Genomic DNA, 26,062 nt, shown 5'->3' with positions numbered 1-26,062 from the left:
CAATGACCTGAATTGCTTTTCTCAAGACCCTTCTACCAACCAGACACATCATTTGCACTGTCTCCAGTGTAAATCATTTGCAATTTTGGTAGGCATGATTGAGTTACACTGCTGCAGAATCATTATGTCTATTCTTGGTGTTCATACTCACCCACCACCTTGTGGACAGGGTGCAAGTCTATTGGTTCCAGGGTGAACAGGGATTCTAATCATGTACAGCAGGCCAACACCTGCAATTTATTATTAATCCCTTCTTATTATGATTCTTATTCTTATTCTTATTTTTATTTTTATTCTTATTCTTATTTTATTAAGTTGTATCATCTAATAAAAAATGCAGTAATTCCGATTCTTTCATTAGAAATATATGACACTTGTGAAACTTAATATATGGTACTGTTGTGCCATTTGGGGAATTGGCCATATGAGCTCTGCTCACATAATGAAATCTACTCTTCCATTAACATAGAATTTGCATATTTGAAGTAAATCACAATGCAAGAAATCATTATCTTTTAACATGTTGAGGCTGTGTTGAGGCTGTGCATCAGTCAGAGCCATCAATTCTCTGTTTGACCTAATGGGAGGGCTGCAAAAAGTCCTGACAAGGGGAGCCATGGCATAGATCTTGATGTGACTGTAAGGCCAGATCAGGTAAGATCTTTCACATGATAAAGAAGTAATCTGATTCTGTCAGAAACACTCTACTCTGCTGACTACAGTGACTATAGTAAGATGACTACTAGCAAGTACAGAGCTTGAATGTCAGATTTTATCATTAGAAACATATGACACTTGGGTGTGAAACTTGAGATCTACATCACAGTTCTATTGTGCTGCTTGGGGGGAATCAGCCACATGAGCTCTGCTCACACCACCCCTGAAGGTAATTAATATTGCCTATCCCTGGACCATAGATCGGAAATACACCGGCTCGACAGGTTCTCTCCCCGGTATATTTCCGATCTTCTGCCGCATATACAAGATATAAACTGCCAAAGGCCCTGAGCAAGTCATTGTTTCATCATGGCGGCGAACTTCTTGCGCTCCGGGAAGAAGGCAAGTTCCCTGTTTCTGCTGAGCACGTCAACCTGATGACGTCCTCCAAAGATTCTTGCAATTGGCAGGAACTACCTGTTGAGTAGTCGCACCTTTCATTCTCAATGGAATAACTAAAGTGGTTGGGTTTGGGGTAGTGAACATGTGAAAGAGCTTTCGAACCAAGTACCCAAGGAGCCTTTCTTCTTTCTTAAGCCAACCACTAGTTACGTACTAAGCGGCGGTAATGTCGAGATTCCAAAGGGTACAATTGTCCACCACGAAGGTATGAGTCCGGTACTTGTGTCAACCATCAGTTGAACGTTTTCTTCCAGTCGAACTTGGTGTGGTCATTGGCGAGGGAGGTCGCAACATATCTAGTCAGCATGCCATGTCGCACGTTGCTGGTTACGGTATGTCCTCGGACTGCGGCTACTTAGATATGAGAATTTGTGCTTACAGAGGGTCAGCGCTGGCGATTGACATGACGGCTCGAAACATGCAGGATCAGGTTAAGAAGAAGGGACTGCCGTGGTCAGCTGCCAAAGGCTTCGACACATTCACACCGATCAGGTTGGTCCTGTCAATTTGAGTCTATGTGATTGGCTCTGACTATATGGGGTTAGCGATTTTATCCCAGCTGAACAAGTGTCAGATGCGCACAATCTGCGCCTCTGGCTCAAGGCAAGTTGCCCTATGTACCGGAAACAGTATTGTGCCTGAGAGCGGATTCAGCTCAATGGTGAAACAAAACAAGACGGGACGACGGCCGATATGATGTTTCGTATCCCCCGGCTGATTGAGCATGTCTCCTCGATAATGACATTGGAGGTACGCCTGTCGAGACAACTTGGTCTTCCTTCATTGCTAATGATCTATAGGAGGGAGATGTCTTGTTGACTGGTTCGTGGACCACATCTTCTTTTCTAGTCCTTTTTGACCTCCTGAGAAGGCACGCCATCTGGAGTCGGTCCCGTGCTTCCTGGAGACGCTATCACCGCTGGTTTGGAACTTGCTGATGGGTCTAAGACCTTGGCTGAGCTCAGTTTGACCGCGATCCACCGGGATGGAGGTTATACGTTCGTGCCATAAAGACCACGAACCTTACATTAAAGGTCAATTATGTTTATGGTTTGCGCGGGTTGCCTAAGAAGAAATACAAGAGGTGGACTATTGACCATTCATTATGTCTCCCATTCCCTCTTCTGCTTCATTGTCCGGCGGCCATTGTTCAAAGATTGCCGTGGAGCCCTTGGCTTCAATATCTGCATGGAACGAGCTATTCAAGTCAGCTATTGTCAACACACGCTCTGATATGGACGGGGCAGGCGTGAAGGCCAATGTATCTTCCTCTTCTTCATCGAAAGAGAGAATCGCGTCCCCTTGGGTGGTACTGGCGAATGAGCCCCACTCCTGAAGGATTATCACCTGTCAGAAAACATCATGGCTGAAGCGTCGGCACGCACATCATCATCTTCCTCGTCCGGAGAGGCCACGAGCACAGAGTCGCGCTCGTCCTGCTGCATTCGAAACTTAGCACCTCTGTGAAATGCGGGGATGATGCGTTCAACTGACATCAAAAGCAGTCACCTGTCTGGAGCTTGAAAGCGGAGGTGTTTTCAGAGAGTTTGAGCTAGTTGGGGGGGCCAGCGAAGTCACATTGGACGAAGTTGTGGCGCCTGTGCCTCCTACTTCATCGACCTGGGCCGAGAAAAGTGCGGTCCGCCGATTTGCGGCAGCCGGACGTATTCCTCCCAATATTTTCTTCTCTTGTTCCTTGGCTAAGCGATGTCGAGCAACAAAGACGTCCCACTCTGGTTGGGGAACGACGGTGTCGAGACACACTTTCATGGACTTCGAAAATTCGTCATAAGCTTGAATAACGTCGTCGGCCAAGAGCATGAGATGTCCACTGAAGCCCCCTCTGACATTGTTTTCGCTTCTAGGCTTGGATTCAATATGTAACAGGAAAATCTTGGCGGTTCAGTACGCACTGAGATTGTTCACCCTGTGGCTGATATTGGAGAATCCGTTCAATCAAACGAGCGTCTTTCAGGAGATGGATGGTCAACAGCCGATTGTAACCTTCCTCTACACGACCTGTTAGAACCTGATGGACGACATCGTACACTACCAAGTGAAGAAAATTATTCCAGGGATAATCGAAGAATAAGCTCTGTGCATTCCCGTTCAATCATTCATTGCGGATGGGAGCCGGACAATAGACTGACAAGGAGAGTCTCGAGGATTCCAAGCTCCAAATATTGCTGCTTAAGACGATCTCCGGAGCATGCGCGTTCCCTCGCCAGATCAGTTTCTTCCGTGTCGTGCTCTAGCGGTGCGCCTGAATCGTCTGGGTCCTGGAAGGGGTCAACCCCACGAGGACTTGAATGCTGAATCGAAGTCACAGGGGGGTCCGTGATAGCTGCCTCTGCTAGATCGCTATCGACAGGGGCATTTTCAAGTGCTTCGTCAAGCATGTCCTCGTCTACTGAGATAGACGACGTATCCATGGAGGATGTAGACACTGGCAATTCTCTGGCTGCATGTAACTCGCTTTCTTTTTCATCTCGGTCGCTGTGGGAGGCGTCCGAAGGACCGGAAGCTGACACTCTTGCAAGCTCTCCCAAGCCTGCAAGACCCCCCAGAAGCCTCCCTTCGCTGTCGTAGCTCGGCCCGTCGCCCGGAAGCCGATTTAACAAGGCCATGTTAGAAGTGTGGTAGAGTTCCGCATAGAGCTCACAGATCCGCAGGCGCTCAAACGTCAATGGCACAACCAGGCCCATCGTTGTTTCCAGAGGTGCGGTCTGACACGACTCAGAACCAAAGCTGTGAATGATATGGGGCCTAGAGCAACTCACCGATGTACGGGGTTGGCGTAGCAGGGCCTGAAACTCGTCCAAGCGATCGCAAACTGCATTTAATAGATGACCAAGATGAACAATACCCACTTCCTCGGCGAGAGAAGCTAGAGCAGTCTCCAGACTTTCACGGTCTTCCGACCCTACGTGGGAGGCCATAGTATTGGGGGTAGTTAGAGCTTGATGTTGCTGAACGGCTATTAAGCGATTCCGCAGCGTGTGGAAAAGAACGGGCTCGTAGTAATCTGAGTGATTCTTCCGGATCAACTCTATGGCAACACTGGTGCCGTGAACCAAGGCGGAAGCAGCACGCTCGGGAGGTGGTGCAAGAGGTGCGTTTTCTTCCCTGCTGCTCCTTGAGAAGGACTCTGCTGGTTCATCAGACTGTTTCCAAAGGCGCGATGTTTCTCCGTTTGCGTGATCTTCCGTGTCGCCGAGCATGAAGCCAACTAGTTTGATGACGGTGCGTTCCGCGGCAAGCTCGCGAACTAGTCTGTTTGAAACCGAAACGTCTTGCGCAGCATCGTCCATCCCTCCTGTCATACTGACGTTTCCTGGGGCTGGACACGAAATAGATATGATGTCCTTGAGCAACTCGGAAACCGCAACGTGAATCTCAGGACGTTCATAGGGCGAGAGGAGGTTCATGAGAAGGGGAACGAAGCCTTCGGTTGACAACCACTTATAGGAGGTCAATAGCTCTCCGCTTTCATTCAAGCAGAAATACGCACGTCGACAGCTCCAGCCCCTTCAATTTGACCATCGGACTTCACAATTCGAAACAATAAATCAACCACTGCAGGGATCTCCACCTGGGCGAGTAGCTTTGTTACAACATCGGGCACGCTCTTTATGAACTGGAGCATCTAGTAGGTTAGGATGGGCAAAATGTCTCGCATTCAGGATGGGAAGGCATCCTAACCTCAGCAGGTTTCTTCGCCAAAAAGACAGAGTTGATTTTAGTGAATCGTGCAGGCATGACGGGGTTGCTGAGCAAGTCGTCTGTCGTCTTGGAAAGAACTGTGTCCCAGAACGGAGTCAACAATTCGTCGCTGTGTTCAAGGCACGTTTCAACAATTGACCAGATGTCGCTGCATAGGACCTCGGCCGCAAGGTATGGATATCTAAAATATGCAAAACTTAGTGAAATCAGCCAGTGGAATCGCAAGATGACCTTACTTGTAGCTTGACCTCGGCTCTACATCAATATCGCCTGTCACATAACCAAACAATGTTCGAAGGACATCAGGGCGCTGCAGGTACTGCACGAGACGAGCATTCTGTGACTTGCACTCTTGCAAGAGATCCTCGTCTTCGAGGATACTTTCTACTGGGACATCTGGCTTCTCCAGCAAAGTATCAATGGAAGAAGTGCTATGAAAGCCAAACCTATGCGCATTATTAAGGGGAGTCAGCATCTGGGACTGATGCGTGTTCGGATTAACTAACCTCCAATACATAATGATGAAATAGTGCACACTGGCCCACAGGCCAGCCCCATGAGCCAACAGGGGGCACGACTCGAAATGAGATTGCAGACCCTATGAGCACGTGACTCACAACCTAATTCCACGTGATATTCAACAGGCCCTGAAAAAGTGCATGTGTATGTACAACATTAATTCAGGTGCATTATTTCCATATATACAAGTTATTACTGTAGCATTTTATGACGACCGACAGTCTGCAGCTGGTCTGGGGGGTTCGTAAGATAATGTCATTTTGCTTTTGCTTAATCATGACTTATGACCGCGTCGCACGACGCGTGCAACGGAGGCTTTTTATTGGCCAAGGCTTTGCAGCGTTTACACAAATGTTTGCCAGTGACTGCCAGTGACCCGCAAGTGTATCTACATGGCGAACAAATGGGAGGAGTATGTGGAACGGTAAGACTGCCACTATTGCACCACAGCATGATTGACCTCCTCCCTAGTATCGGGTATTCTGATCGTTATTCCGATGACAAGTTCGAATACCGGTATGATCTGTGATTGTGACTGATTGCACTGGATAACATCACCTGGAAGACATGTCATACTTCCAAAGCCATTACTCAAGATGATTCCGAAAGAGTTCTTTGCTGCCGATGGTTCAGGTACACTGCGTCTTCTGACTGAGGCTGAATGGAGAGGCATTGGGATAACGCAAAGCCTGGGTTGGGAGCACTATGAGGTTCATGGTATGTGTCGGGAGCTTACTGTTGCGAAAGATTGCTGCATGATGGTTCACAGCGCCGGAGCCACACGTTTTGTTATTCCGTCGACCAAAGAATTACCAACCTCCTCAGCAAACAGTCTCAACAAGCGCCGCAACACTCGCAAGCGGGGTGGCCGCTGGAAGAGTGAGAGCCGGTGGAAGGAAATGAAGCCAATGAATGTGTTGAGGCCTGCCTCGCCAACCCTTTTCGTCATGCACTGTTCTATTCTACCACATTTCTGGCCGTACTTGTAGCACCACGTTCAATGCTCTCACAGAATTGCATGTCTTCGTTCACACCCTCGAATACCGGGAGAAGCACGGTTTCCCGATGGACACTCGCTCACCTAGAGCGCATCCTTTGCCCTAGGGAACAACCAATAACCTGGCGTATGGCACTCACTATCTCCCATCTTTGTTCATTGGCAACTCATTTAATATTGAATGGAGTCGGTCTTTCCATTGGACGAGCTATCGCACGAGCAAAAGCGTAATGATACGGAAACTGGAATGCGAGATGTGCTCGACAGATAGACAAAGTCTGTAGAATACCGTGGCTGCTGACACGAACACATGGCGACCAATCCTCGTCAAAGTGATTGATTTGAGGCCTGATCAATGTCAGGCACAAGATTAAACAAAGTACTTCTATGTCGAGACCGTGCCCGAACCTTTGTGGTGGGCCGGTTCCAGCTAATGGAATGGTGAGCTGACAAAAATCAAAGGCACGCATGCTGCGCACATCATCTTGTGACCGTGAAATTGCCCACTAGTTTACCTCCTCCGCATCAACCGAGCTTATTAACACCGCGTGCCCATATCGTACCTACAGGCAGCAGTCATACACTTGTCATAACTAGCCCGGGAGCACCAGCGGATCTTTCGGTTCCCCACGCGCCGTCTCCAGCTCTTTATTGCCGTTCTGTTTCTCGTATCCAACACAAAACTCATCAGTGTCACTTGTCTGCAGGGGTCATTATCAAATCGGCTTCCTTTCCAGCACACAGAGTCCCGTCGATTGGATTACGCGATTTTGGACGGACGAAATGGACGGCCGCGGCGGTAGAGCAAAGAAGAAGGCGAGCATCAGGCTGCACCAATGTTGCTCAACTTGCTAATTATCCACCACAGGTGCTACTCATGGGAAAATCTGGTCTGCATGGACTACTACAAATAGTGCGGGAACCGTCAGCTTACTTTGTGGCAGGTAGTGGAAAGACCTCAATGCGTTCTGTAATCTTGTAAGAGTCTTCAGGTGAAGCTTGTGAACTTCCGAATGCTCACTGCAATTGCAGCTCAAATCACCTGGCTGAGTCAACCAAGAAGCTAGGCGCGACGATCGAAGTAGAGCAGTCTCAGCATCGATTCCTAAGCGATCTGATGTTAAATCTTTGGGATTGCGGTGGTCAAGAAGCTTTCATGGAGAATTACCTACGGCACGATCAGAACCAGATCTTCTCCAATGTGCAGCTTCTTATTTACGTTTTCGACATTTCGGCCAAAGAGTATGAGAAGGAACGGGATTTTGGATACTACACCGACTGTCTGAATGCAATCAAAGAATACAGTCCTGATGCATCCATATTCGTCCTAATCCATAAAATGGATTTGGTGCCCTCTGACAAAAGGAACGTGTTTCTACGGAAAAAAAAGGAGCTATTAGACCACAGTGAGGATGTGCCCATCCGAGTCTTTGGCACATCTATATGGGATGAGAGTCTTTATCGTGTGAGCCCATTCCTCGTAATCTATTGCAGGGCGCAACTCATGTATGTCAGGCTTGGTCTCGTATCGTGCACACTCTGGTTCCAAACGCTCAAGATCTCACCAATCATCTCGATGAATTCGTGGAAGCATGCTCTGCCATCGAAGCCGTCATATTTGAGAAGAAGACTATGCTTCTCATTGCTTGGAGCACCGAAGCCGGTGATTTCTCTAAAGATGACTTGGATGACGAAGATGACCGGGAGATTTTTGAACGACAAACGCCTCCTGATCAGAGTTGTGACCAGAGCAACAAAGAGAGATGCCACCCAAGTGTCACTCCTGTCCTTCCTCCAGACCGTTTTGAGAAAATCAGTGAGATTATAAAACGATGGAAAAACACCCTCCTGTACGTGTACAGAAGACCATCCTGGCGGGAGGCTGACATCATACGCTTTGGCGAGCAGGAATAGCAAGATGAATTTCAGCTTTCAAAATTGGGTACAAGAATGGAGTAATTTCACTGCCGTTCTGGAACCCCTCACCGTGAATACATTCATTTTGGTCATCGCCGCTGATCCTGATATTTGTGAGTTCGCCATAATTGATTTACCTGCTATTTGCCCACACTTGCTGGACAGTGCCAGGTGCGTTGAGATTGAATATCGAGATGGCAAAGGAGCGCTTTATTGCGCTGCAGGCCGGACGAAGCAGGTAGTGTTTCACAGGCTTTTCACATACCTAGTCGTTTTGTGATATCCTACATGCTCTGTATTATTTCCAACGGCGATACCTCCTCACGTGATGATGCATTCAAGCGGGTTCCAACCAGTCGGCTCAGGAACGAAATAGGAGTCGGGACTCGCCATCGGGTCCAGGCAATAAGTTGGACTGCGGACATGAGCTCCGCAACGCGACCTTCACCTCATGCTATGCGAGCGTACCGTCCCCAACCCAGATAGGGAATTCGTAGTCCCAGACTTCTTGCCGAGTGGATCGCCCAAATTCGTGCGTACCCCCGACAACTCGTTGAGACAGTCAGCAGGGATGCCTCATGAACCACCTCAACAGCTGAATTGCACTATACTATCCACGCAAAAGTCCCGGTTGGTGAGTAGCACTAACCAATTACATCAACCTAGAGCAGAGACCTGTTGCTTTCTGCAGCGTACCTCAAGCTATTCGTTGCAGGCGCTGGTACTAAGACCAAGTTTCGGGCCAGGCACAAGAGTTATAATAATGACTCCCGGAGACTGAAAAGCGCGGCACTCGGCGTTGGGGATGCCGACGATCGGCAGTGGACGGAGGCATGTGCGGGTCTGGCAAGCAATACACGTGTACCGTGTGCATTGAACCTTGATGTCAAGGCACGGGACGAAGAGATCCAGGAAGGAAAGATTGGTATAAGGCACGGCATTTGCGGCAGTTGCCTTACATGAACGGCAGCTGATGACGACGGTTTTTGCTTGGACAACTCCTTTTCGATGATGGGTGATGATGGAAGGGACGGATTTGATATACCCCCACGATATCTTGGTGCTGATAAATTGGAGTGCCCTGTTTGTGTTTCTTCCCCCGTTAGATGCCTTACGGAGATCGACAAGGATAGGCGGAACACGAAAACGGCGGAGGCGGATCCGGTTGGTCGATGGGTATCGGGTGGCGGCGTGGGAGTAAGGGGCCGATGAGGAGGGGCTGCTACGTGATGGTACCAATTTATTACTTAGCCTTCACCACATGTTCACTGCTGATGTAATTAGCGGGGGAACTAAAATGATCGTAATAATAATAAGGGAAATTGCGGCGCGCCATCTCTCACGGTGTGTGCCTTGTGACTCCACAGGCTCGGCCTCCCTTTCCCACCGCTCTGTTTTTTTTTCAAACTCCCCAGGGCAACAACATGCTCCCGCTGCTCCGGACTGCCCCTCGCCCCGCCCCCTTCCCCGAGTGGGCCGCCCCCTTCCAAGCCTTTGCCGGAGCAATTTCCACTTCCACTTCCGGCCATGATTACACATTATAAATATCTCATCAGTTCGGCCATTGTGTCCCTGGGTTTCCCTCCCCCGCGACTTCTCTCTTCCCCAACGACAGATATATCCCATCCATTGGTCATATCTCTGTCTCGCATCCTACCATCCGGCTCCCTTCATACACATCGCGTCCACCAACTGCTTCTCTCTTTCCATCAACCTCTCCATCATCTTCGCGCACACCTCGGTACTGACCCCCCCCCCTTCAAACGCACTCTCGCCCATTTTTTCGAATAAAACAACAACCATGAAGTCTTTCGCTGTTTCCACCTTTGCAGTCCTGGCCCTCGCTCTGACCACCTTTGCCGCACCCATTGCAGCACCCCCTTCATCCGACAGTTTCTTCGGCGGCGGCTGGCTTGGTAGTGGAAAGCGTGACACCGTCGAGCGTGCACCACCAAACCCAGACTGCAGCTTCTTCGGTCCTTGTTGGACTGGTGGTGGGAAGCGTGAGGCCGCCCCGGAGCCCATTCCCGAGCCAGAGCCAGAGCCCATTCCCGAGCCAGAAGCCGCACCACCCAAGCCTGACTGCGTACGTCCTGTTCGATCTCTACACAACATTTTCAGAATACTAACCGTCCGCTCAGAGCTTCTTTGGCCCGTGCTGGACTGGTGGTGGGAAGGTCTGAGGCATTCAATTCTGTTCTACGCTGTGACAATGGCAACAATGGCAACGGAAGGAGGGGCGGAGAAAACGGTTGGAGGTTGTTCAGGTTTTTTGACATTGTTTCGATCTTTCGACGCGACTCCTATCCCTCTTAATTCCTCTCTCATCATGTCGTGTTTTCTTGCCTTCGTTCTTGTGTTTTCGCCCGAGTCTGGTCAACGCCTACTGTCTTTTCTTGCTATTATGGTACTGTCCTCTATTCTATGCTACAATTCACAGTTCCTGCGAATGATTTTAAAATTCATTGAACTGGGAATAAAACACCTTACATAGCAGAATCGACGCCAACCCTCACAGCACCCCCTGGCGCATTCAGGGAACGCCCACCACTTTCGATCTCGGTTCGATGAACCAGAGTAACCCGAAATTGCCCGTCGGTTACCTGTGAAAGGTTGGAGTTCTCCGCGCTTCGGTGGCAATCGCGTAGAAGAAACACACACCACAATTCACGAGAAAGGAGGCGGATCGAGGCCGAATTGGGATCTTGACCGTCCTGAAACCTTTGATGACAAAACTGATGGCAGAGATTTTCCCTGAGCCCCGTACACATCATTACGTTCATATTAGACAATTCAAGAAGTCGATGTCAACCAGCCTTCCCCAAGGCCAAGCGCAGTGTACTTCCGAGCCCCGGCTCCGGCATATGAGGCTGAACTCAAGGCGGCGCGGGTTCGTCCCCTTCAACTGATCAGCCCCACCACTACAGTATCTTGCCCGTTTCTATCAGCCATTCCTTTACTTCTCTTCCTCTCACACCAACAATCAGCCTCTTGTAGCTTCGGCCAGCACTCTCTCGCTAACGTTCCTTCCGTCTTATCATGGCTGTTCCGCACGGTAAACCCAATTCATTATACCGCTTAAGCAGCTTCTCCGTACTCATTGACTACTCTTTTTTGGTAACTTTTCCTTAGCCGACGTTGGCGAAAGCACTCCACTCCTGCCGAATGGGTCCGTGGGGACATCAGCACATCGATCGTTTTCGGATGTGCTCAAGGGTCGCGGCGAACCGTCCTGGTCGACTTCGCTGCGGTTCTACTTGTTCAGCTCTTGGAGTAATGCTGTCCTCATTTTCGTGCCTCTCAGCGCGGCGGCCCATTATGCTCAATGGGATGCTGGTGCCAGATTCGCTCTGAGTTTTATGGCTATCGTACCCCTTGCAAAGGTGTGCTTGCAATACCATTGACCCTCGCATTACATCTGAACAGACAACCAGCTTCTCGGCGAGGCTACGAATCAACTTTCCATCAAGTTAGGCCAGACACTGGGAGGTCTTTTGAACGCCTCTTTCGGAAATGCGGTTGAGATCATTGTTGCTATTGACGCACTCTTGCATGGTTTGTACACGACATGCTATTCAAATTATATTCATATTTCTATTCAGGACAGCTAAGGATTGTCCAGACCTCGGTATGCCACGAAAATATCAGAATAGGGGGCACTCAACTAAGCCGTGTGATAGCTCCTGGGATCTATTTTGTCGAATCTGTTGCTTGTACTCGGCATGTCATTCTTTGCGCGTGAGTGAACGCGTTTTGTTTAACCCGAATGCGACCCATAACGATTGCGCAGAGGGCGTAGCGAACGGGCACGGTGCTGAGGGCACCTTCGGAGCGACTGCCGCTCAAACGTGGGTCCTTCATTCAACATATATTATACTAAAATTTCGTTGTATGTAGGTCAACGTCGGTAAGCCTACATTTCTCAGGAAACACAGGGCGCTTAGTCGTGGTTCATAGTTGATGACGCTTTCATGCCTCAGTACGAACGAAGTAATTGGAAGTCATCACTAGCTGATGGTTTGGATACAGCCCTGGTTATCCCGGCTGCTTACCATGCTGCCAAGTTCACCGGCGATGATCCTCTTGACCCTGTGCGAACGGTCTGGCAACGAGACAGTCTTTCTGGCACCTACGGTCGACCGCTTGACGGTTTGCTTGTCATCTCTCGAGGCACTGCCATCCTTTTGTTGTTGACCTATTTCGCCTACCTCTTCTTCCAATTCTGGACCCACAAGGAATTGTTTGATGAAGTCAAACAGCAGGAAGGTGAGGATGAGCGCGCGAGCATGAGCATGATTTCAGCCGGAGCGTGGTATGTCTCGAACGAATATATCCGGTAGCAAGACTGACAAGGTCTCCAGTCTCGTCGCGGTTACTGTAATCACTTCATTCTGTGCAGACTTTTGTGAGCACTGTTTTGAAATGTCGCTTCGAAAGCTGATCGATATGCATCAGTGGTCGCCTCGATTGAAGAAACTGCTGAGAACTATCACATACCCAAGCCTTTCATCGGAGTGGTACTACTGCCTTTGGTTTCCAACGCTGCTGAGCACGTCACCAGTGTTTGGATGGCCACAAAGGTGAACTTAAATGTACACATTCAATGATTACTGCTCATACCATGTAGTCTAAAATGGAGCTCGTTATTGCCATTAGCATCGGAAGTTCCATCGTGCGTTGCTACGATATCCATGAAGTGTTTTGATATGAAAACTTGATTACAGCAAATTGCTACTTTTGTTATTCCACTTCTTGTCATCATAGGCTGGGCGTTAGTGTGAAAATTGTCATGAGGTTCCAAAACTGATGACTTTCCAGGGTGGGGCAACCTTTGTCCTTATTTTTTGCTGACTTTGAGACGATTATTCTTTTTGTTTCTGTCCTGCTTGTGAATCTTCTCATCCAGTGAGCACATTTGGACCGAAGTTATTTGTGACACTGATCTTCTTGTGAGGGACGGGAAGAGCAATTATATGGAAGGCCTCATGTATGTCGCTGGTTGAGTACCCTGCCTGCTTCAGTACTCTAACCCGATGCACAGGTTGATAATTCTTTATGCAGTCACCGCGCTAGCCTGTAAGCTTCTTCACACGTCTATCATGAGTCATCGGTTGACGTGGGGCTCGCTTGTCAGTCTGGGTTTCCTGATTTCTCGCCAAAAATGCATCACTCTTATCGTCTGCACCTGTGCCTAGTACGTTACCTAGTAGCAATGGTCGCAAACACCCTATTCCAGAAGTCTCTTGTTGAGACGCGCACGGGTGTGAGGAACCCTGAATGAAATTCCTTTCCGCACGCCCACCAGGAGAAGAACGGCTTGGAAAATATATCTGACTACCAAATACATACACAATCGCCCAGATGCAGTTCATCGAACGACAGCGTCGTTTGACGCAATCTCAAGGGTATCTAACTATGCGTTCCCGACCGCAAACAAAACGTGGAAATATTGTCGGCCGCGAAATGAGCGCTATGGTTGCATCGGTTGCGGCACCGAAGAATGAGAAAATGGGACGTGCCCGGAATATAAAGACTATGTTGCCCCGAAGGAGTGCATGCACTGTTCCTCTCCCATGAAAAGCCTAGGCATTCCTTGACTCGAGCATTTTGTACTTTTCATTCCGGTCCTGTTTTGACAGCACTAGTTGCGCTACGGCCGAGAGAGTGGGTGAGTCAGGGTGGTTTAGCCGGACGCCACGGTCAAGAACCCTGACCAGCTCCTGGAATCCCCGTTTTGTGCCCCATCCTCTTACACTCCTTCGCTCCTCCCCTCATTCATAGGAACGGACACCGTGATCACTGCTATTTATCAACGAGGGCGCAGTACCACTTTACCCAACTCGATTCGATCAGCCATGGCCCTTACAAAAGCATTTAAATCGGCTGGGATCCCCCTCCGGACCGTCGCAAAAACTTCGCCGACGGCGTGGTCCATCCATTGTCGTCAAAGGTCGTCGACGACATCCCCGCCAACCATTTCACACGGTTGCACCCTCGATGCCAAACTCAGAGTCAGAGAACATGTGCGCTCCATGAGCAGAAGTGCTGCTGGCCGAGCTCACGCGTCTCCCAAGACGTGCGTCATGGTTTATAACCACCTCTCCGATGTATTCGACTGGAATCTGACTATTAACTGCGTTAGACATCCTAACTCTGCGCCAGGATTCCAGCAGCCGCACTCACCACAAGCGCCTGAGCCTCTCCTCACATCGCATCGTGCTGGACTGGATGAATCTTTCATCGGTTTGTCGGGTGGTGAAATATTCCATGAGATGATGCTCCGTCATAGCGTCAAGCAGGTATTTGGTTACCCCGGTGGAGCCATCCTCCCGGTTTTCGATGCTATCTATAATTCTCCGCACTTCCACTTCGTTCTTCCACGCCATGAGCAGGGTGCCGGTCACATGGCTGAAGGGTACGCAAGGGTAAGCGGCAAGCCTGGTGTCGTTCTCGTCACTAGCGGTCCGGGAGCGACAAATGTCGTCACACCGATGCAAGATGCTCTCTCGGATGGTGTTCCTCTTGTTGTCTTCTGTGGTCAGGTGGCCACATCTGCCATCGGCAGCGACGCCTTCCAAGAAGCCGACATTGTTGGAATCTCGCGCTCTTGCACCAAATGGAACGTCATGGTCAAGGACATCGCGGAGCTTCCACGTAGGATTAACGAGGCTTTCAAGATTGCCACCTCTGGTCGGCCTGGGCCCGTCCTGGTAGATCTTCCAAAGGATGTCACTGCGGGTATTCTGCGCACTCCCCTTCCCTACAAGGCCACCACTCCAGGTCTCTCCCTTGGCCTTCCGGAGAATCCCTTCGCCCCGCCCGCTGACCTAGCCCTGATCGAGCAGGCCGCTGACCTGATTAATCAGGCGAAACGCCCGCTCATTTATGCTGGACATGGATTGCTTGGTTCTAAGGAGGGGCCGGAACTACTAGCCAAGCTGTCCAAGAATGGCAATATCCCTGTGACAACCACGTTACAGGGTCTCGGCACTTTCGATGAACTCGATGAACGTAGCCTGCACATGCTAGGTATGCACGGCAGTGCGTACGCAAACCTCGCCATGCAGGAAGCCGATGTGATTATTGCCCTCGGAGCCCGATTTGATGATCGTGTTACTGGAACACTCAGTAGTACGTGAATTACCTACCCTCCCATGGTCATCCCTTTGACACGCCACAGCCTTCGCGCCTGCAGCTCGTGCGGCCGCCTCCCAAGGCAAGGGTGGTGTCATTCACTTCGAAATCATGCCCAAGAACGTGAATAAGGTTGTGCAGTCGACAATTGCCGTGCTTGGTGATGTGACCGCCAATTTGGCTCACCTCGTCCCTCTCATGTCGCCGTCTCCTCGCGACGCATGGTTCTCTGACATTCGCTCTTGGAAAGCCAAGTATCCATTCACGTATGTGAAGAGTGATTCTTCCAGAGGCGAACCGATGAAACCGCAGGAGGTCATCGAAGAGCTCGACAGGCAATGTGCTGAAAAGAAAGATGAGGTCATCATCAGTACCGGCGTTGGTCAGCACCAGATGTGGGCTGCTCAGTTCTACCGCTGGCGGCATCCTCGGACCATGATCACCTCGGGCGGACTGGGTGTAAGTAGTTTCCTGGTTAAAGGAATGTGTAGCTTACTAGGCCTAACAGACTATGGGCTTCGGCTTACCTGCTGCTATAGGTTGCAAAGTTGCTGCTCCGGAGAAAGTCGTCGTCGACATTGACGGAGATGCCTCTTTCAGCATGACTGCGATGGAATTGGCCACTGCTGCGCAATACAACATCGGTGTTAAGGTCCTTGTGCTTAATAACGAGTTCCAGGGTATGGTCTTGCAATGGCAGGATCTGTTCTACGATGCACGCTATTCTCACACACGTATGCACAACCCGGATTTTGTGAAGCTTGCGCAAGCCATGGGCGTTCACGCTATCCGCTGCACGAGCATGGAAGACTTACCTGCGAAAATGAAAGAGTTCATGGCATACGACAATAGCAAACCTGTGCTGCTTGAATGTGTTGTCGAGAGAAATGAGCATGTCTTCCCGATGGTGAGCAAACGTATCTAAGCGGGAAAAAGTGGGCGAACTAATGGTTCCTATCAGGTCCCTGCTGGGAAGGCGCTCCACGAACAGCTCCTCCATCCAAAACTCCGCGCCGCAGCGTCGGCCGCCCAATCCAAAAAATGATAGGCTCCATAGTGGCTGTATTCGTTTCTCTTGGTTCATGCGAGGGGAACAAAAGAAAGGGGGTCCCGTGTCGCCACGACATTTGTACAATAATCAGCGTTGAGTTTTGTTGAATTGCATCAATGCGACCTCGTTACATGTATCTCAAAATTTGCGTCGAAAGGGCCGCAGGAAGGCGGACGTGAGAAATGAGTCTTCCAGCAAGGCTGCAACGCCGGAACGGTACATCCGGTACAAGGTGCGGACAAGGACGATGAATTATGTAGGCATTCGAGGCGGAATCTCCCTCCCGAAGATCCGGGATGTTGTACCGGCATGCCAGCGCCAGAAGGCCAGCGTAAGAGACCATGTTCGTGATTGACAAACATGTGCGTGATTCCAGCAAGATCCAGCAACCAGGCTAAGGCAGAAAAGATGCCGTACAAAGAGATGCCGGGCCGCGGAGGGAAGACATAGTTGAAGCGGTGTTCGAAAGTCCGATGTCCGACTGGTAGTCAGTTGGTAACACGATGGTGAGAACGCGTGCCGAGTGAATATAGAACGATAGGGCGACGAATCAAATTGCTTAACGGGGCGCATGCGATGCTGGACCGAAGGACTCGATAAGCATAAAGGGATACAATTACAATGTCGCACCAGAATGGTCGAGAAGGTACAACAGCGGTACAAAAGGGTGCGACGCCGGGGAGTGTGCCCAAGTTGGCGAAAGGGACACAGAACGGTCCACTCGGATCTGCATAACCGATTCGCATTCCGTCGAGCCCCTCCCTTTTACACCTGGGACGGACCGCGGCCTTGGGCTAGGTCCGCATTAATATTGCACGGGTAGACAACCCGTAAGGAACGAGGTTTGTCCGCCGACGTCCTCCTGGCACGGTAAATATCACTGTTGTTCCTGGCACCGAGCTCAGTCGTCACAGCTGATTGCGAGCTGATCGCGCCATGCTTGAACCGTTATCTCTCCCCGGACATCTCCGTCTTTCCCCAGAAAGTCTTTCTACTTATCGTTGACATGGCAGTCCCCGATTTCGCTCGTGCCGCTATCTATAAAAGCCTAGCGGCACTTCACCGCTTGGATGGTTGCCCTGACCCAACCAACAACATGGCGCCTCCCGTAATGCTCCGCGTCTGGGTTGTAAGTCCGCATTTGCCACCAAAGCTGTGAGAAACTGAAATCAATAATCTGTCTATATAAGGTGCGGCATGGTGAGACCGATGAGAATCAGTACGCGTTTATCCCAGAGCTGACCCATCATGCTAATTATTGTCCGATAGACAGGGTATCGTCCAGGGACAATTAGATACGAAGCTCAATGCTAAGGGCCGAGTACAAGCATCCAGGACTGGGGAAGCGCTGGCTACTATTCCTTTTAAGAATGCATACAGCAGTGATCTTTCCCGAGCAGTTGAGGCACGTCTGGTTTGCGGATCTCAAATTCGTGGATATCTGAACGATTAAACAGACGGCGAAAGCCATTCTCTCTCACCATTCACATGTAGACTTAAAGATGGATACTGCATTACGAGAAAGAGTGCGGATCGTCTCCTCTTTACAACCCCCTCCCTCCCCCCGCGGCATTGACCATTGGCACTAGGACATGGGTATTCTGACGGGGAAGCTGTCTCGCGAAATGTCTTCTGATTGGCGTACGAAAGCGCGTGAAACCATGGAGCCGCATGCACAGTTTTTGCCCCGAACGCTGGCTTTTTGGCGCAAGCTTCTGAGCTTGTATGGCTTACCCGACTCTCTCATTCGACCAGAGCCGGATGCGCCGTACGATATCCTAGTCGTTTCGCACGGCGCATGGATAGCCATGTTACTCCGTAATGCACTTGCGAGACAAGGCTACACAGAACATGAGCGAGTGCCGGCCGCGAATCGGGTTCATGTAAGCACATCCTCTAGCATACCTAGCGATGGCGTGCTGATATTTGATCGCATTTTCTGCAGAACTGCAGTGTTGCACTCGTCAGCGTATACACGAACGGCTTAGGGCAAGTTGAGCTGTACGATGATTATCGGCATCTCGTAGGTGAGGAGAACGAAGGAAACGAGCCTTCTGAGAACACGGCGGAGTTGGCAGTCGAAGCTAAGATGGTTGAAACTCCTTGACTACGACATACCCGAACCACATATCCACATATCTACCCACATTCATCATCCCCATACCCGTGTTTCTGTTGTCGCATTATACTTCCATTGAACGTCCGTCTCTGCTGTTCCCGTCCGTGAGAAGACGGATAACAAGGGAAGGTAATGCGGGACTGCCTGACATTGTTATTCATTGCAGTGATCATCGTGGTACATACGGATATCGCATACTGGATACACCATAGAGGTAGAGAACAATAGGAATAAGGATATTTGCTACCAGGTTAGGAGAGTGGGTAAGTAATGTTAAGTGCTAAGTAGCTGCGCCGATCGGATGTTGGGCTAGGGACACCTTGAGCTTCTTGTTCGGCCGATAGCGCAACTCCTTCTCCTGCCTTCGTGTGTTCGTGGACAAAGAAAACAGTGGCACAACATTCTCTTCGAGCTGGGTCTGACTGTCAACCGACCCGGCCGCTGGCTCCCCGTCAGTCTCATCGTCGGAGGTGTTTTTCCTCTTCTTCTCGGTGCGCACGCCGCGTCTCTTGGGTTTGATTAGACAATGAAACGAGCAGAAGCTGGGACCACATACGAGCTCTTTGAGACCCATGATTTGCTCTTCTAGCTTGTAACTTTTGTCGAAGTACTTCGTGCAGCCCTTTTTTGCCTGATGCCGTGAGACAACATATTTCACTGGTCCAGCCCGACGCGCTTTCTGTTTTGATTTTGGCTTGGGTCTGGTGGCATTGGTTCTACTGTCTTCATGACCACCATCCGCGCCATCGAGTCCCTCCCGAATGATCAAGCCTGCGGCTCGAATAAGTTTCCCTCAAGCAAGCAACTACTGGAATCCTACCTTCTTTCTCTAGGCGTTGCCATATCAAATTTCCTGCCGAAGTGAGACAGCCTGAACAAAATCAGCATTCCCCAAATATAGTGCTGTGGTAGGTTTACCAAGGCGTTTCCTGAGAGCCGATGGTCCATCAGGCAAGTTGTTCGGCTGGATGAAGAGCTTTAAGACCAATCTACTCACTTTCAGAATTCTGCAATACCTTGTAAAAACGAGATGTCAAACCTGAAAAGGGCAAGGTCCTTGAAATCAGCAATCTTCTCCTGCTTCTCGTCTTCGCTCAAGAGCGCAACCAGAGAGTTCTCTCGGAAACAGCACTCGAAACATAGCCATGGCTTTGTGTTTGGACGGAGTTCTGGATAGTCGTGATGGAACTCCTCAACGTCATTGTATCTATGCGCATTCCTGGTCAACCATCGTTTGAGTATTTCAACACCGCACTCACCCGATACACCTGATAGACATTCTCCTCAATCAGGTGTGACACTATCAAACAAGACTTACCATAGGTGATACCATTTTTCACATGGACCCTCGCATTGGCACCAGTTGGATGTGTCCTCGATATCTTTTTTCACCCTAAGGCGCTGACCAATTTTGTTAGTATACCGCAGATGATTTAACGACTTTCTCACAATTCCGCAGCAGCAGTTTCTTTCGTCTTCGTTAGATATATCAGCGTTAGGGCGCTGAGGGTGGGAGGTGGAATTAGGGGGGCCTGTCTTGGGCCCACGAGGGCGCAGACTCCTCTCACTACGAGGTTCCTGCATTGCATTGACCGAACTATAGTCACCGTTACCCATGTCAATGTCACCGCTTCCCTCTGCGGATCAATGATAGTATGTGAGTTAGAAAGGTGAGAAAAAGTGCAGATCGGAGGTCTCACCATCAAACGTGATCGCGTTCAGATTTAGCGTATTGATACCAGCGGTTAGCATGGTCTCGCTCATCCCAATCAAGCCCCCTGCCTCATGATTAGTCGACGGGGCTCCTTAAAGCCCATGGATGGACCCATGCCTTGCAGACGACTTCTCAGGCGTTGGGTGGGATCAGACATCGATTTGTGCCGCAAACGTATCTGTGGTATGCTCAGGATTTGGATTTTGTAAGGCGATGAAATTCCTGCCTTATACTGATTTTCGAAGTCGGCGTCATTCTCCGGGCTACCAGCATGCGCAGCCTCTTCAAGATCCATAGCTGTGTCAGAGCTTTGCATCGGACCCACTCGGCCGTCTTCATCACGAAAGCCGACAGGCTGCTCTTCACTCAAGTCGGGGGCAAGGCCGTCGAAGTCAGGATCTGGTTCCCCATCTCCGTCACACAAGCTATCATGAGTGTATGCGCGTCCTTCAGCCTCCCATATAACCCGGCGGGAGAGAGAATCGCCTTGTTGGGCTTTCATTTCCTGCAGCTGATGTGCCTGTCGCTGTTGCGTAGATAGTACTTGGACCGGAATATCTGTATCAAAAGGAAGATCGTCGTGTTGTTTCGGAAGTGTGTTGCAGACCGAGGCAAAAGTCAAAGTCACGCTGGACTGTTGTCAAGACAAAATCATAGGAATGAGGCACACGCAAGTACCCATGGAACGAAGTGTTCAAGGCGCCAATAGCTATTTTGTCAGGCCGTTCGATGGCATTATGTGTCGCGAAAAAGAATCGATCTTTCTCCGCGTCTGCTGCCCTAAAGAATGGCGGTTCATAGTCGTCCGGAGTCCCATCGACATAAAAAAGCTTGAATGTTACATAACGCTGGGCTGTTTCGGAGATGACTGTGGAGCATCACCAATGTTGCGTGACACTCACGAGGGAGCTCGTCCATGCTCTGTGTCATCATGATGAGCCGTTTGACTAATGTCTGTTTGGATGTTAGCGTGGGGGCATAGCATGGCGATTTACTGGACCTGAACCGATTCCCTAACCTCTCTCAGGGTAGGTACCTTCCCCTTCGTGACTGCCTGCAGTGCATTGCTACGCCGGGCGATCAAAATATGCTCCTTATCACTATGAAGTCCATTCATGATAGGAACCACGGTATTGGTGCCCGGGATGGTATGATACTACACATTTCGAAAGTGTAAGTAACAAGAAATGTAACATGAAGTTCGATTACCGTAAACGAGAAGGTGAAAGACTCGATAATGCTCCCGTAGGTGTGAGATAACTTCTTTGTCAGAGACAACACTCACTTGTTCGGATCGTTGGGATCCTATAACGAGGACTAAGGGGAGCAGCTCGGAGCAGAGAGCAATGGACTTACCAGGTAGACTACAAACATGAAGCTTCTTAAGTACTGCTTCTCAAGGGCGTCGAAGATACCATTTTCCTATGTCAAAGTCAGACCAAGTGTGTTCCCAACGACAGCATTCCACGCATATATGCACGCACCAGATAATCCAGGAGTCTATCACCTGCTCCTGAGTGACCGCGCTTGACAGTTTTTAATTGTACTCGGTTGGATCGTGAAAGAGATGAAGTATTATGGCTTTGACTGAGCGGATCGTTCGTGATAGAACCTGCTAAAGAGGTTGTTTCAGGCGGCCAAGCACCTGATCTATGTCACTGACCGTCAACAAAGTGATCAGCCGGCAACAGGTTGCTATATGCGCATATATAAGACGATTGGAGTGGCATCATTTAGTACAATAGCTTACCGTATCCATGCGATGCAGTTAAACCACGCGCTGAGCAGTTGTTTGACGGTCTGAACGCTCTGCTCCTGCGTGATGGTTCGCTATGCACACGATCGTGAGGTTCAGCGGTGCGAAGGCAAAGGGGGGGAAACAGATACATGCCTGATCCAGTCTAGGTCGTACGGCTTGAGAGAGCATGTGGAAATGGAATGGGGGAGTGACAGGTGAAAGAGCAATCGTGAGCCAGACGCCAGACAGGAGAGGTTGATATACAGATCGGAGAAGGACGTGCACGTGACTTGAGCCGATTTGGGTAACACAGAACTTTGCGGCTCGTGCCCCAAAATGGTATTGGGTAACCCATTTTGACGTAGTACTAGTACCGCCCACATGCTGCCTGCCACCATCGCAGTAGATGGTGTTCATCGGAGAAACGGACGGAGAGTAAAGCGCCGTGCGCAAAGGTTACGTCGGATCTATCCGATCGCAGGCGGGTTGCGGACTCAGGCAGGAGAGCACTTTCAAACTTGCAATTTGGGGGCCCACCGTAGCCAAAGGGAAAGATATGGCTAAAACCAGGAAGCATCACAGTACTCGTAGAGTGGATGATTTTTGTGACGAAGGCATAGAAACGGAGAGGGCGCTGGATCATGCTTGTTACGAGTTGACGCGTCAGTCTCAGTGCCATTCCGTTGTAGCTTACGCCACGTCCTCCACCAGCATATACCTCAGCAAATCCCAATAATGCAGTTCAAGTTGTCTGCATCATTAAAAGCCCATAAATCAGATGTGTGGTTGTGATGAGTTATGAGTGCCGCCGATGCTGATGCCTGGCATGTATAGGTTCGTGCCGTCCTAGCCCCGTCCTCGAATCATATCGTTTCGGCTTCGAGGGATGCAACAGCTATATCGTGGATCCGCACATCGTCGGGCGAGGTGTTTGCACCGACCATGACCTATCATGCCGATGAGAGATACATAAATGCGTTGGCGTGGGTGCCTCCTTCCAAGGAAGCCCCGGAGGGTACGTTTTACTATACTCTTGGTCGCTGCTGCGTGTCGCTGACGGTCAACGTAAGGCCTCGTAGTAACCGGTGGTCAAGAGGCCATCATCAATCTTTTCCCACCTTCATCTGCTGATCCGACATTCTCTCTTCTCGGACATGAAGCAAATGTATGCGCTTTGCACGTAGCGCCTGATGGGACGATCATCTCTGGGTCTTGGGATGCCACAGCGCGAGTGTGGCGTAATTTCCAAGAGGTGTACACATTAAAGGGTCATGCTCAAGCTGTATGGGCTGTATTGGGTCTTGGGAATGACCAGTACCTCACAGGGTCCGCCGACCACAACATTATTCTCTGGCAAGGAAGGAAGCCAGTGCGCACGTACAAAGGTCACAGCGATGCTGTTCGAGGACTTGTGGCTGTTGAAGGCTTGGGTTTCGCGTCTTGCTCGAACGATGCGTGAGTATATTTGTTTGCCATTGGAGTCGCGCTGATCCTCGTCTAGGGAGATTCGCGTGTGGTCCTTGGATGGCGAGTGCCTTCAAACACTTTCTGGGCACACTTCTTTCGTCTACGCGCTCGCTACGACGTCTTCTGGCTTGCTGTTGTCTTCATCGGAGGATAGGTCAGTGCGAGTATGGCGTAGTGAGTTACATCGGCTTTTAGGCTGCTTCGTGTTGATGTTTGTAGATGGAAAGTGCATACAGACGATTGTGCATCCGGCAATCTCAGTCTGGTCTGTTGCAGCGATGTCGAACGGGGACTTCGTTACCGGAGCAAGTGATGGAGTCGTGCGAATATTTAGCGAAGAATCGGAAAGGTGGGCGTCGGAAGAAGTCCTTGAGGTAAGCATTGGGTGTGCCAATAAAATGAGGTACCCTGACACGTGCAGACGTATGAAGCCGCGGTTCAAAATCAAGCAGTGCCATCGTGAGACGCGTATACTTGAAGCTACCAAGTATGCTGAAAGAAGATCAGGCAACAGGTTGGCGATATAAATAAGACAGACCTTCCTGGTCCCGAAGCGTTGAATCAGCCAGGTAGCAAAGAGGGCCACGTGATCATGATCCGTCAAGGCGGAACTGTGGAAGCCCATCAGTGGTCGAATGCGAGCCGATCATGGGAGAAGATAGGTGAGGTAGTCGATGCGGTCGGGAGTGCTCGAAAGCAGCTCTATAACGGAAAGGAATATGACTACGTATTTGATGTCGATGTTCAGGAAGGCGCGCCACCATTGAAGTTGCCCTATAACGCTAATGGTATGGGGTCTATGTATTCTGAGTTGCATGACTGAGCTTCTACCCAGAGAACCCCTACGCGGCGGCTCAACGTTTCTTGGCCCAGAACGACTTGCCACCAGAGTACATCGATCAGGTCGTTCAGTTCATTGAGAAGAACACGGCCGGTGTAAAGATCGGGTCCAGCGACGAATTTCAAGATCCCTTCACTGGTCCGCATCCCCTTCCCATTTTGCCAACCGCTACTCAATGTATGCCAGGCGGTGGGCGTTACAGACCAAGTCAGGAGATACATGCGGCCGCTGGGGGAACCTATGCTGATCCTTTCACCGGTATGGCAATTTCAAGCCATGTTGCCACAATCTAAGTGACTTCCAAGGGGCTGGTGGGTATCATCCTCCGAGTTCCCAGCAGCCGTCTCTGCCAAGCGCACCCTCCCAATATATGGATCCGTTCACTGGTAATTACCATCTTCCATGCGCACGCCGATCTCTGAATTCGCTGCATAGGATCCTCTGCATACTCCACGACTCGTGCTCCGCAGCCGCCCAGTATTCTGCCCATAGTGAGCCTACCGCTCAATGGAATGACAATCACATTCATGTACCCTTATTATGCCAGCGCACACCGTTGACATTCAAGCAAGCGAATATCCCCGCAGTGCGCAGCAAAATCCGTCAGCTGAACGACGCCATCAAGGACTCGGTGCGATTATTACACAGCCCTATACCCGCTTTGCTCATATGTTGACAGGAGGTTTCCCGTTTGACGGTTGATGAATTGGCCCGTATGAACGCCGTATTAGATTTTCTTTCGCCTGCTCGTATTTCCGGATCTTTACCATCAGCCGATGTTGATTTGTTGCTCAAAGTGGCTTCGCAATGGCCAGAGGGATCACGGTTTCCACGTATGTCATTCATTTGACGATGGCTCCCCATTTCATTCCGGTGTCGCAGTGGTCGACATCCTTCGACTTGTCTGTGCTCAGTCGCCAGCGTCGGTTGGTTCTCCGTCTGCATTCGTTCAACACCTCCTAGACGCTGTGCAATGGGATGAACAAATTGTGGGAAACAAAGCACGAGAAACTAATTGTATGCTAGCTCTTCGAGCAATAGCGAATCTTAATGGGAAGGATGGTGGAGCACAGGCGAGTTTCTCTCTTAATTGATGGATAACATCTCATCAAACGCAGACATGGGAACGTTTACGCGCCGTGGAATATTCCATATTCAACAAGAACCAACGGACCGCGTTGGCGACGGTCACCATCAAGTACATTCCTTTGACATGTGGCTATAGTAACACTCACCTCAAGATAGTGCTTCTTGTGAGCTACTGCGAGCAAAGGCGTCCGGGGAGATCTCCATCCTTCTGCAACTGATTTCCAAGGTATTTTCACCACTTTGCTCTGTGGTTTTGCCCTCTGACATCAACAGATCTTGATGTCGGAGGAGACAGACAGTGAAACAGTATATAGGGCTGTTGTCGCGGCCGGAAATCTGGTAACTGCTTCATCGTGCCGGATATTGCTCGTCAACTGAACCGTTGCAGTTCACACTGCCGGAATTGGATGCCGACGTGGCACAAACCGTGAAGATGATCACATCAACAGCCGCAGGAAGGTTTAATGAAGAGAGACTGAGGACCGTGTCTGCAGAGATTAAAGCAAAGTAGATTGTGCGATGTATAAATCAGAATGCGAGATGGTTGTCATGTATAATGCGCACGAGATCAATGACAACGAAGTTGCTGGCATGTTCCACAACATGTGGTAGTGGCTGTGTTAAAAGTTGAACG

General features: G+C 50.0%; 9 protein-coding genes across 9 annotated transcripts; 7 read left to right on the top strand and 2 right to left on the bottom strand.

The window, feature by feature from the left end:
- Positions 1-930: 930 nt before the first annotated feature.
- On the bottom strand, positions 931-5,383 carry DACRYDRAFT_81013 (SAPS-domain-containing protein). Its single transcript, XM_040776487.1, has 17 exons — positions 5,349-5,383; positions 5,079-5,288; positions 4,822-5,023; positions 4,631-4,765; positions 3,270-4,580; positions 3,033-3,214; positions 2,614-2,980; positions 2,505-2,558; positions 1,991-2,451; positions 1,920-1,941; positions 1,774-1,869; positions 1,665-1,722; positions 1,509-1,611; positions 1,374-1,451; positions 1,197-1,324; positions 1,111-1,136; positions 931-1,059 (listed from the first exon to the last, which is right to left on the bottom strand). Exons 1-9 carry the CDS (start codon positions 5,357-5,359, stop codon positions 2,209-2,211), a joined length of 2,715 nt encoding a protein of 904 aa, XP_040627698.1. The 5' UTR covers positions 5,360-5,383; the 3' UTR covers positions 931-1,059; positions 1,111-1,136; positions 1,197-1,324; positions 1,374-1,451; positions 1,509-1,611; positions 1,665-1,722; positions 1,774-1,869; positions 1,920-1,941; positions 1,991-2,208.
- A 339-nt stretch (positions 5,384-5,722) lies between these two features.
- On the top strand, positions 5,723-6,534 carry DACRYDRAFT_23128 (cyclin-dependent kinase regulatory subunit). Its single transcript, XM_040773112.1, has 4 exons — positions 5,723-5,785; positions 5,833-5,877; positions 5,927-6,078; positions 6,131-6,534. The coding sequence occupies exons 1-4, from the start codon at positions 5,754-5,756 to the stop codon at positions 6,262-6,264; spliced, it is 363 nt and encodes a 120-aa protein (XP_040627697.1). The 5' UTR covers positions 5,723-5,753; the 3' UTR covers positions 6,265-6,534.
- Positions 6,535-6,999: 465 nt separating this feature from the next.
- DACRYDRAFT_23126 (ras-related GTP-binding protein-like protein raga) lies at positions 7,000-8,632 on the top strand. The gene is made up of 7 exons (XM_040773111.1): positions 7,000-7,174; positions 7,227-7,248; positions 7,303-7,336; positions 7,391-7,823; positions 7,874-8,208; positions 8,267-8,388; positions 8,441-8,632. The coding sequence occupies exons 1-7, from the start codon at positions 7,142-7,144 to the stop codon at positions 8,515-8,517; spliced, it is 1,056 nt and encodes a 351-aa protein (XP_040627696.1). The 5' UTR covers positions 7,000-7,141; the 3' UTR covers positions 8,518-8,632.
- A 1,403-nt stretch (positions 8,633-10,035) lies between these two features.
- On the top strand, positions 10,036-10,687 carry DACRYDRAFT_117199 (uncharacterized protein). Its single transcript, XM_040770337.1, has 2 exons — positions 10,036-10,361; positions 10,417-10,687. Exons 1-2 carry the CDS (start codon positions 10,077-10,079, stop codon positions 10,456-10,458), a joined length of 327 nt encoding a protein of 108 aa, XP_040627695.1. The 5' UTR covers positions 10,036-10,076; the 3' UTR covers positions 10,459-10,687.
- Positions 10,688-11,199: 512 nt separating this feature from the next.
- Positions 11,200-13,568, top strand: DACRYDRAFT_23124 (calcium:hydrogen antiporter). Its single transcript, XM_040773110.1, has 17 exons — positions 11,200-11,330; positions 11,408-11,658; positions 11,710-11,830; positions 11,878-11,903; positions 11,956-12,013; positions 12,066-12,123; positions 12,173-12,182; positions 12,233-12,254; positions 12,305-12,587; positions 12,637-12,680; positions 12,731-12,855; positions 12,903-12,947; positions 13,000-13,046; positions 13,094-13,180; positions 13,230-13,262; positions 13,317-13,351; positions 13,410-13,568. The coding sequence occupies exons 1-17, from the start codon at positions 11,315-11,317 to the stop codon at positions 13,421-13,423; spliced, it is 1,275 nt and encodes a 424-aa protein (XP_040627694.1). The 5' UTR covers positions 11,200-11,314; the 3' UTR covers positions 13,424-13,568.
- A 341-nt stretch (positions 13,569-13,909) lies between these two features.
- On the top strand, positions 13,910-16,587 carry DACRYDRAFT_23122 (acetolactate synthase). The gene is made up of 5 exons (XM_040773109.1): positions 13,910-14,351; positions 14,418-15,406; positions 15,456-15,868; positions 15,918-16,316; positions 16,371-16,587. Exons 1-5 carry the CDS (start codon positions 14,131-14,133, stop codon positions 16,452-16,454), a joined length of 2,106 nt encoding a protein of 701 aa, XP_040627693.1. The 5' UTR covers positions 13,910-14,130; the 3' UTR covers positions 16,455-16,587.
- A 969-nt stretch (positions 16,588-17,556) lies between these two features.
- DACRYDRAFT_108853 (phosphoglycerate mutase-like protein) lies at positions 17,557-18,567 on the top strand (the record flags this gene model as incomplete). The annotated part of the gene is made up of 6 exons (XM_040768749.1): positions 17,557-17,589; positions 17,651-17,679; positions 17,730-17,874; positions 17,918-17,986; positions 18,050-18,343; positions 18,406-18,567. The coding sequence occupies 6 exons, from the start codon at positions 17,557-17,559 to the stop codon at positions 18,565-18,567; spliced, it is 732 nt and encodes a 243-aa protein (XP_040627692.1).
- A 162-nt stretch (positions 18,568-18,729) lies between these two features.
- DACRYDRAFT_117196 (DNA-binding protein) lies at positions 18,730-22,448 on the bottom strand (the record flags this gene model as incomplete). Its single annotated transcript, XM_040770336.1, has 20 exons — positions 18,730-19,087; positions 19,136-19,350; positions 19,400-19,450; positions 19,498-19,568; positions 19,619-19,786; positions 19,839-19,847; positions 19,898-19,980; positions 20,029-20,216; positions 20,280-20,357; positions 20,405-20,922; positions 20,972-21,146; positions 21,196-21,247; positions 21,294-21,449; positions 21,503-21,533; positions 21,579-21,598; positions 21,650-21,715; positions 21,778-21,905; positions 21,957-21,988; positions 22,044-22,123; positions 22,206-22,448. The coding sequence occupies 20 exons, from the start codon at positions 22,446-22,448 to the stop codon at positions 18,860-18,862; spliced, it is 2,592 nt and encodes an 863-aa protein (XP_040627691.1). The 3' UTR covers positions 18,730-18,859.
- Positions 22,449-22,752: 304 nt separating this feature from the next.
- Positions 22,753-25,998, top strand: DACRYDRAFT_23119 (phospholipase A-2-activating protein). Its single transcript, XM_040773108.1, has 18 exons — positions 22,753-22,811; positions 22,866-23,046; positions 23,102-23,486; positions 23,533-23,672; positions 23,718-23,872; positions 23,920-23,957; positions 24,006-24,286; positions 24,334-24,477; positions 24,526-24,597; positions 24,645-24,725; positions 24,775-24,830; positions 24,887-24,970; positions 25,019-25,172; positions 25,222-25,412; positions 25,458-25,537; positions 25,585-25,654; positions 25,702-25,767; positions 25,817-25,998. Exons 1-18 carry the CDS (start codon positions 22,767-22,769, stop codon positions 25,937-25,939), a joined length of 2,346 nt encoding a protein of 781 aa, XP_040627690.1. The 5' UTR covers positions 22,753-22,766; the 3' UTR covers positions 25,940-25,998.
- Positions 25,999-26,062: the final 64 nt, after the last annotated feature.

The sequence above is a fragment of the Dacryopinax primogenitus genome, assembly GCF_000292625.1.
Source record: "Dacryopinax primogenitus strain DJM-731 SS1 chromosome Unknown DACRYscaffold_12, whole genome shotgun sequence".
NCBI lineage: Eukaryota > Fungi > Basidiomycota > Dacrymycetes > Dacrymycetales > Dacrymycetaceae > Dacryopinax > Dacryopinax primogenitus.
This window is presented reverse-complemented; position numbering and strand designations above follow the sequence as displayed.

Coding starts and splice junctions, on each gene's coding strand:
- DACRYDRAFT_23126 (XM_040773111.1), top strand. CDS start 7,142: ATGGACGGCCGCGGCGGTAGAGCAAAGAAGAAG. Junction 7,249..7,302: donor GCTACTCATGGGAAAATCTG/GTCTGCATGGAC, acceptor ACTTTGTGGCAG/GTAGTGGAAAGACCTCAATG. Junction 8,209..8,266: donor CGATGGAAAAACACCCTCCT/GTACGTGTACAG, acceptor TTTGGCGAGCAG/GAATAGCAAGATGAATTTCA.
- DACRYDRAFT_81013 (XM_040776487.1), bottom strand. Junction 4,581..4,630: donor AAGGGGCTGGAGCTGTCGAC/GTGCGTATTTCT, acceptor ACCTCCTATAAG/TGGTTGTCAACCGAAGGCTT. Junction 2,981..3,032: donor CCACAGGGTGAACAATCTCA/GTGCGTACTGAA, acceptor ATCCAAGCCTAG/AAGCGAAAACAATGTCAGAG.
- DACRYDRAFT_117199 (XM_040770337.1), top strand. CDS start 10,077: ATGAAGTCTTTCGCTGTTTCCACCTTTGCAGTCCTGGCCCTCGCTCTG. Junction 10,362..10,416: donor CACCACCCAAGCCTGACTGC/GTACGTCCTGTT, acceptor CCGTCCGCTCAG/AGCTTCTTTGGCCCGTGCTG.
- DACRYDRAFT_23124 (XM_040773110.1), top strand. Junction 12,588..12,636: donor ATGATTTCAGCCGGAGCGTG/GTATGTCTCGAA, acceptor CAAGGTCTCCAG/TCTCGTCGCGGTTACTGTAA. Junction 12,681..12,730: donor TTCATTCTGTGCAGACTTTT/GTGAGCACTGTT, acceptor GATATGCATCAG/TGGTCGCCTCGATTGAAGAA.
- DACRYDRAFT_23119 (XM_040773108.1), top strand. CDS start 22,767: ATGCAGTTCAAGTTGTCTGCATCATTAAAAGCCCATAAATCAGAT. Junction 25,173..25,221: donor AGAGGGATCACGGTTTCCAC/GTATGTCATTCA, acceptor CCGGTGTCGCAG/TGGTCGACATCCTTCGACTT. Junction 25,413..25,457: donor GGAAGGATGGTGGAGCACAG/GCGAGTTTCTCT, acceptor CATCAAACGCAG/ACATGGGAACGTTTACGCGC.
- DACRYDRAFT_23122 (XM_040773109.1), top strand. CDS start 14,131: ATGGCCCTTACAAAAGCATTTAAATCGGCTGGGATCCCCCTCCGGACC. Junction 15,407..15,455: donor TGTTACTGGAACACTCAGTA/GTACGTGAATTA, acceptor GACACGCCACAG/CCTTCGCGCCTGCAGCTCGT. Junction 15,869..15,917: donor TCACCTCGGGCGGACTGGGT/GTAAGTAGTTTC, acceptor TAGGCCTAACAG/ACTATGGGCTTCGGCTTACC.
- DACRYDRAFT_23128 (XM_040773112.1), top strand. CDS start 5,754: ATGGCGAACAAATGGGAGGAGTATGTGGAACG. Junction 5,878..5,926: donor GATGACAAGTTCGAATACCG/GTATGATCTGTG, acceptor ATCACCTGGAAG/ACATGTCATACTTCCAAAGC. Junction 6,079..6,130: donor GGAGCACTATGAGGTTCATG/GTATGTGTCGGG, acceptor GATGGTTCACAG/CGCCGGAGCCACACGTTTTG.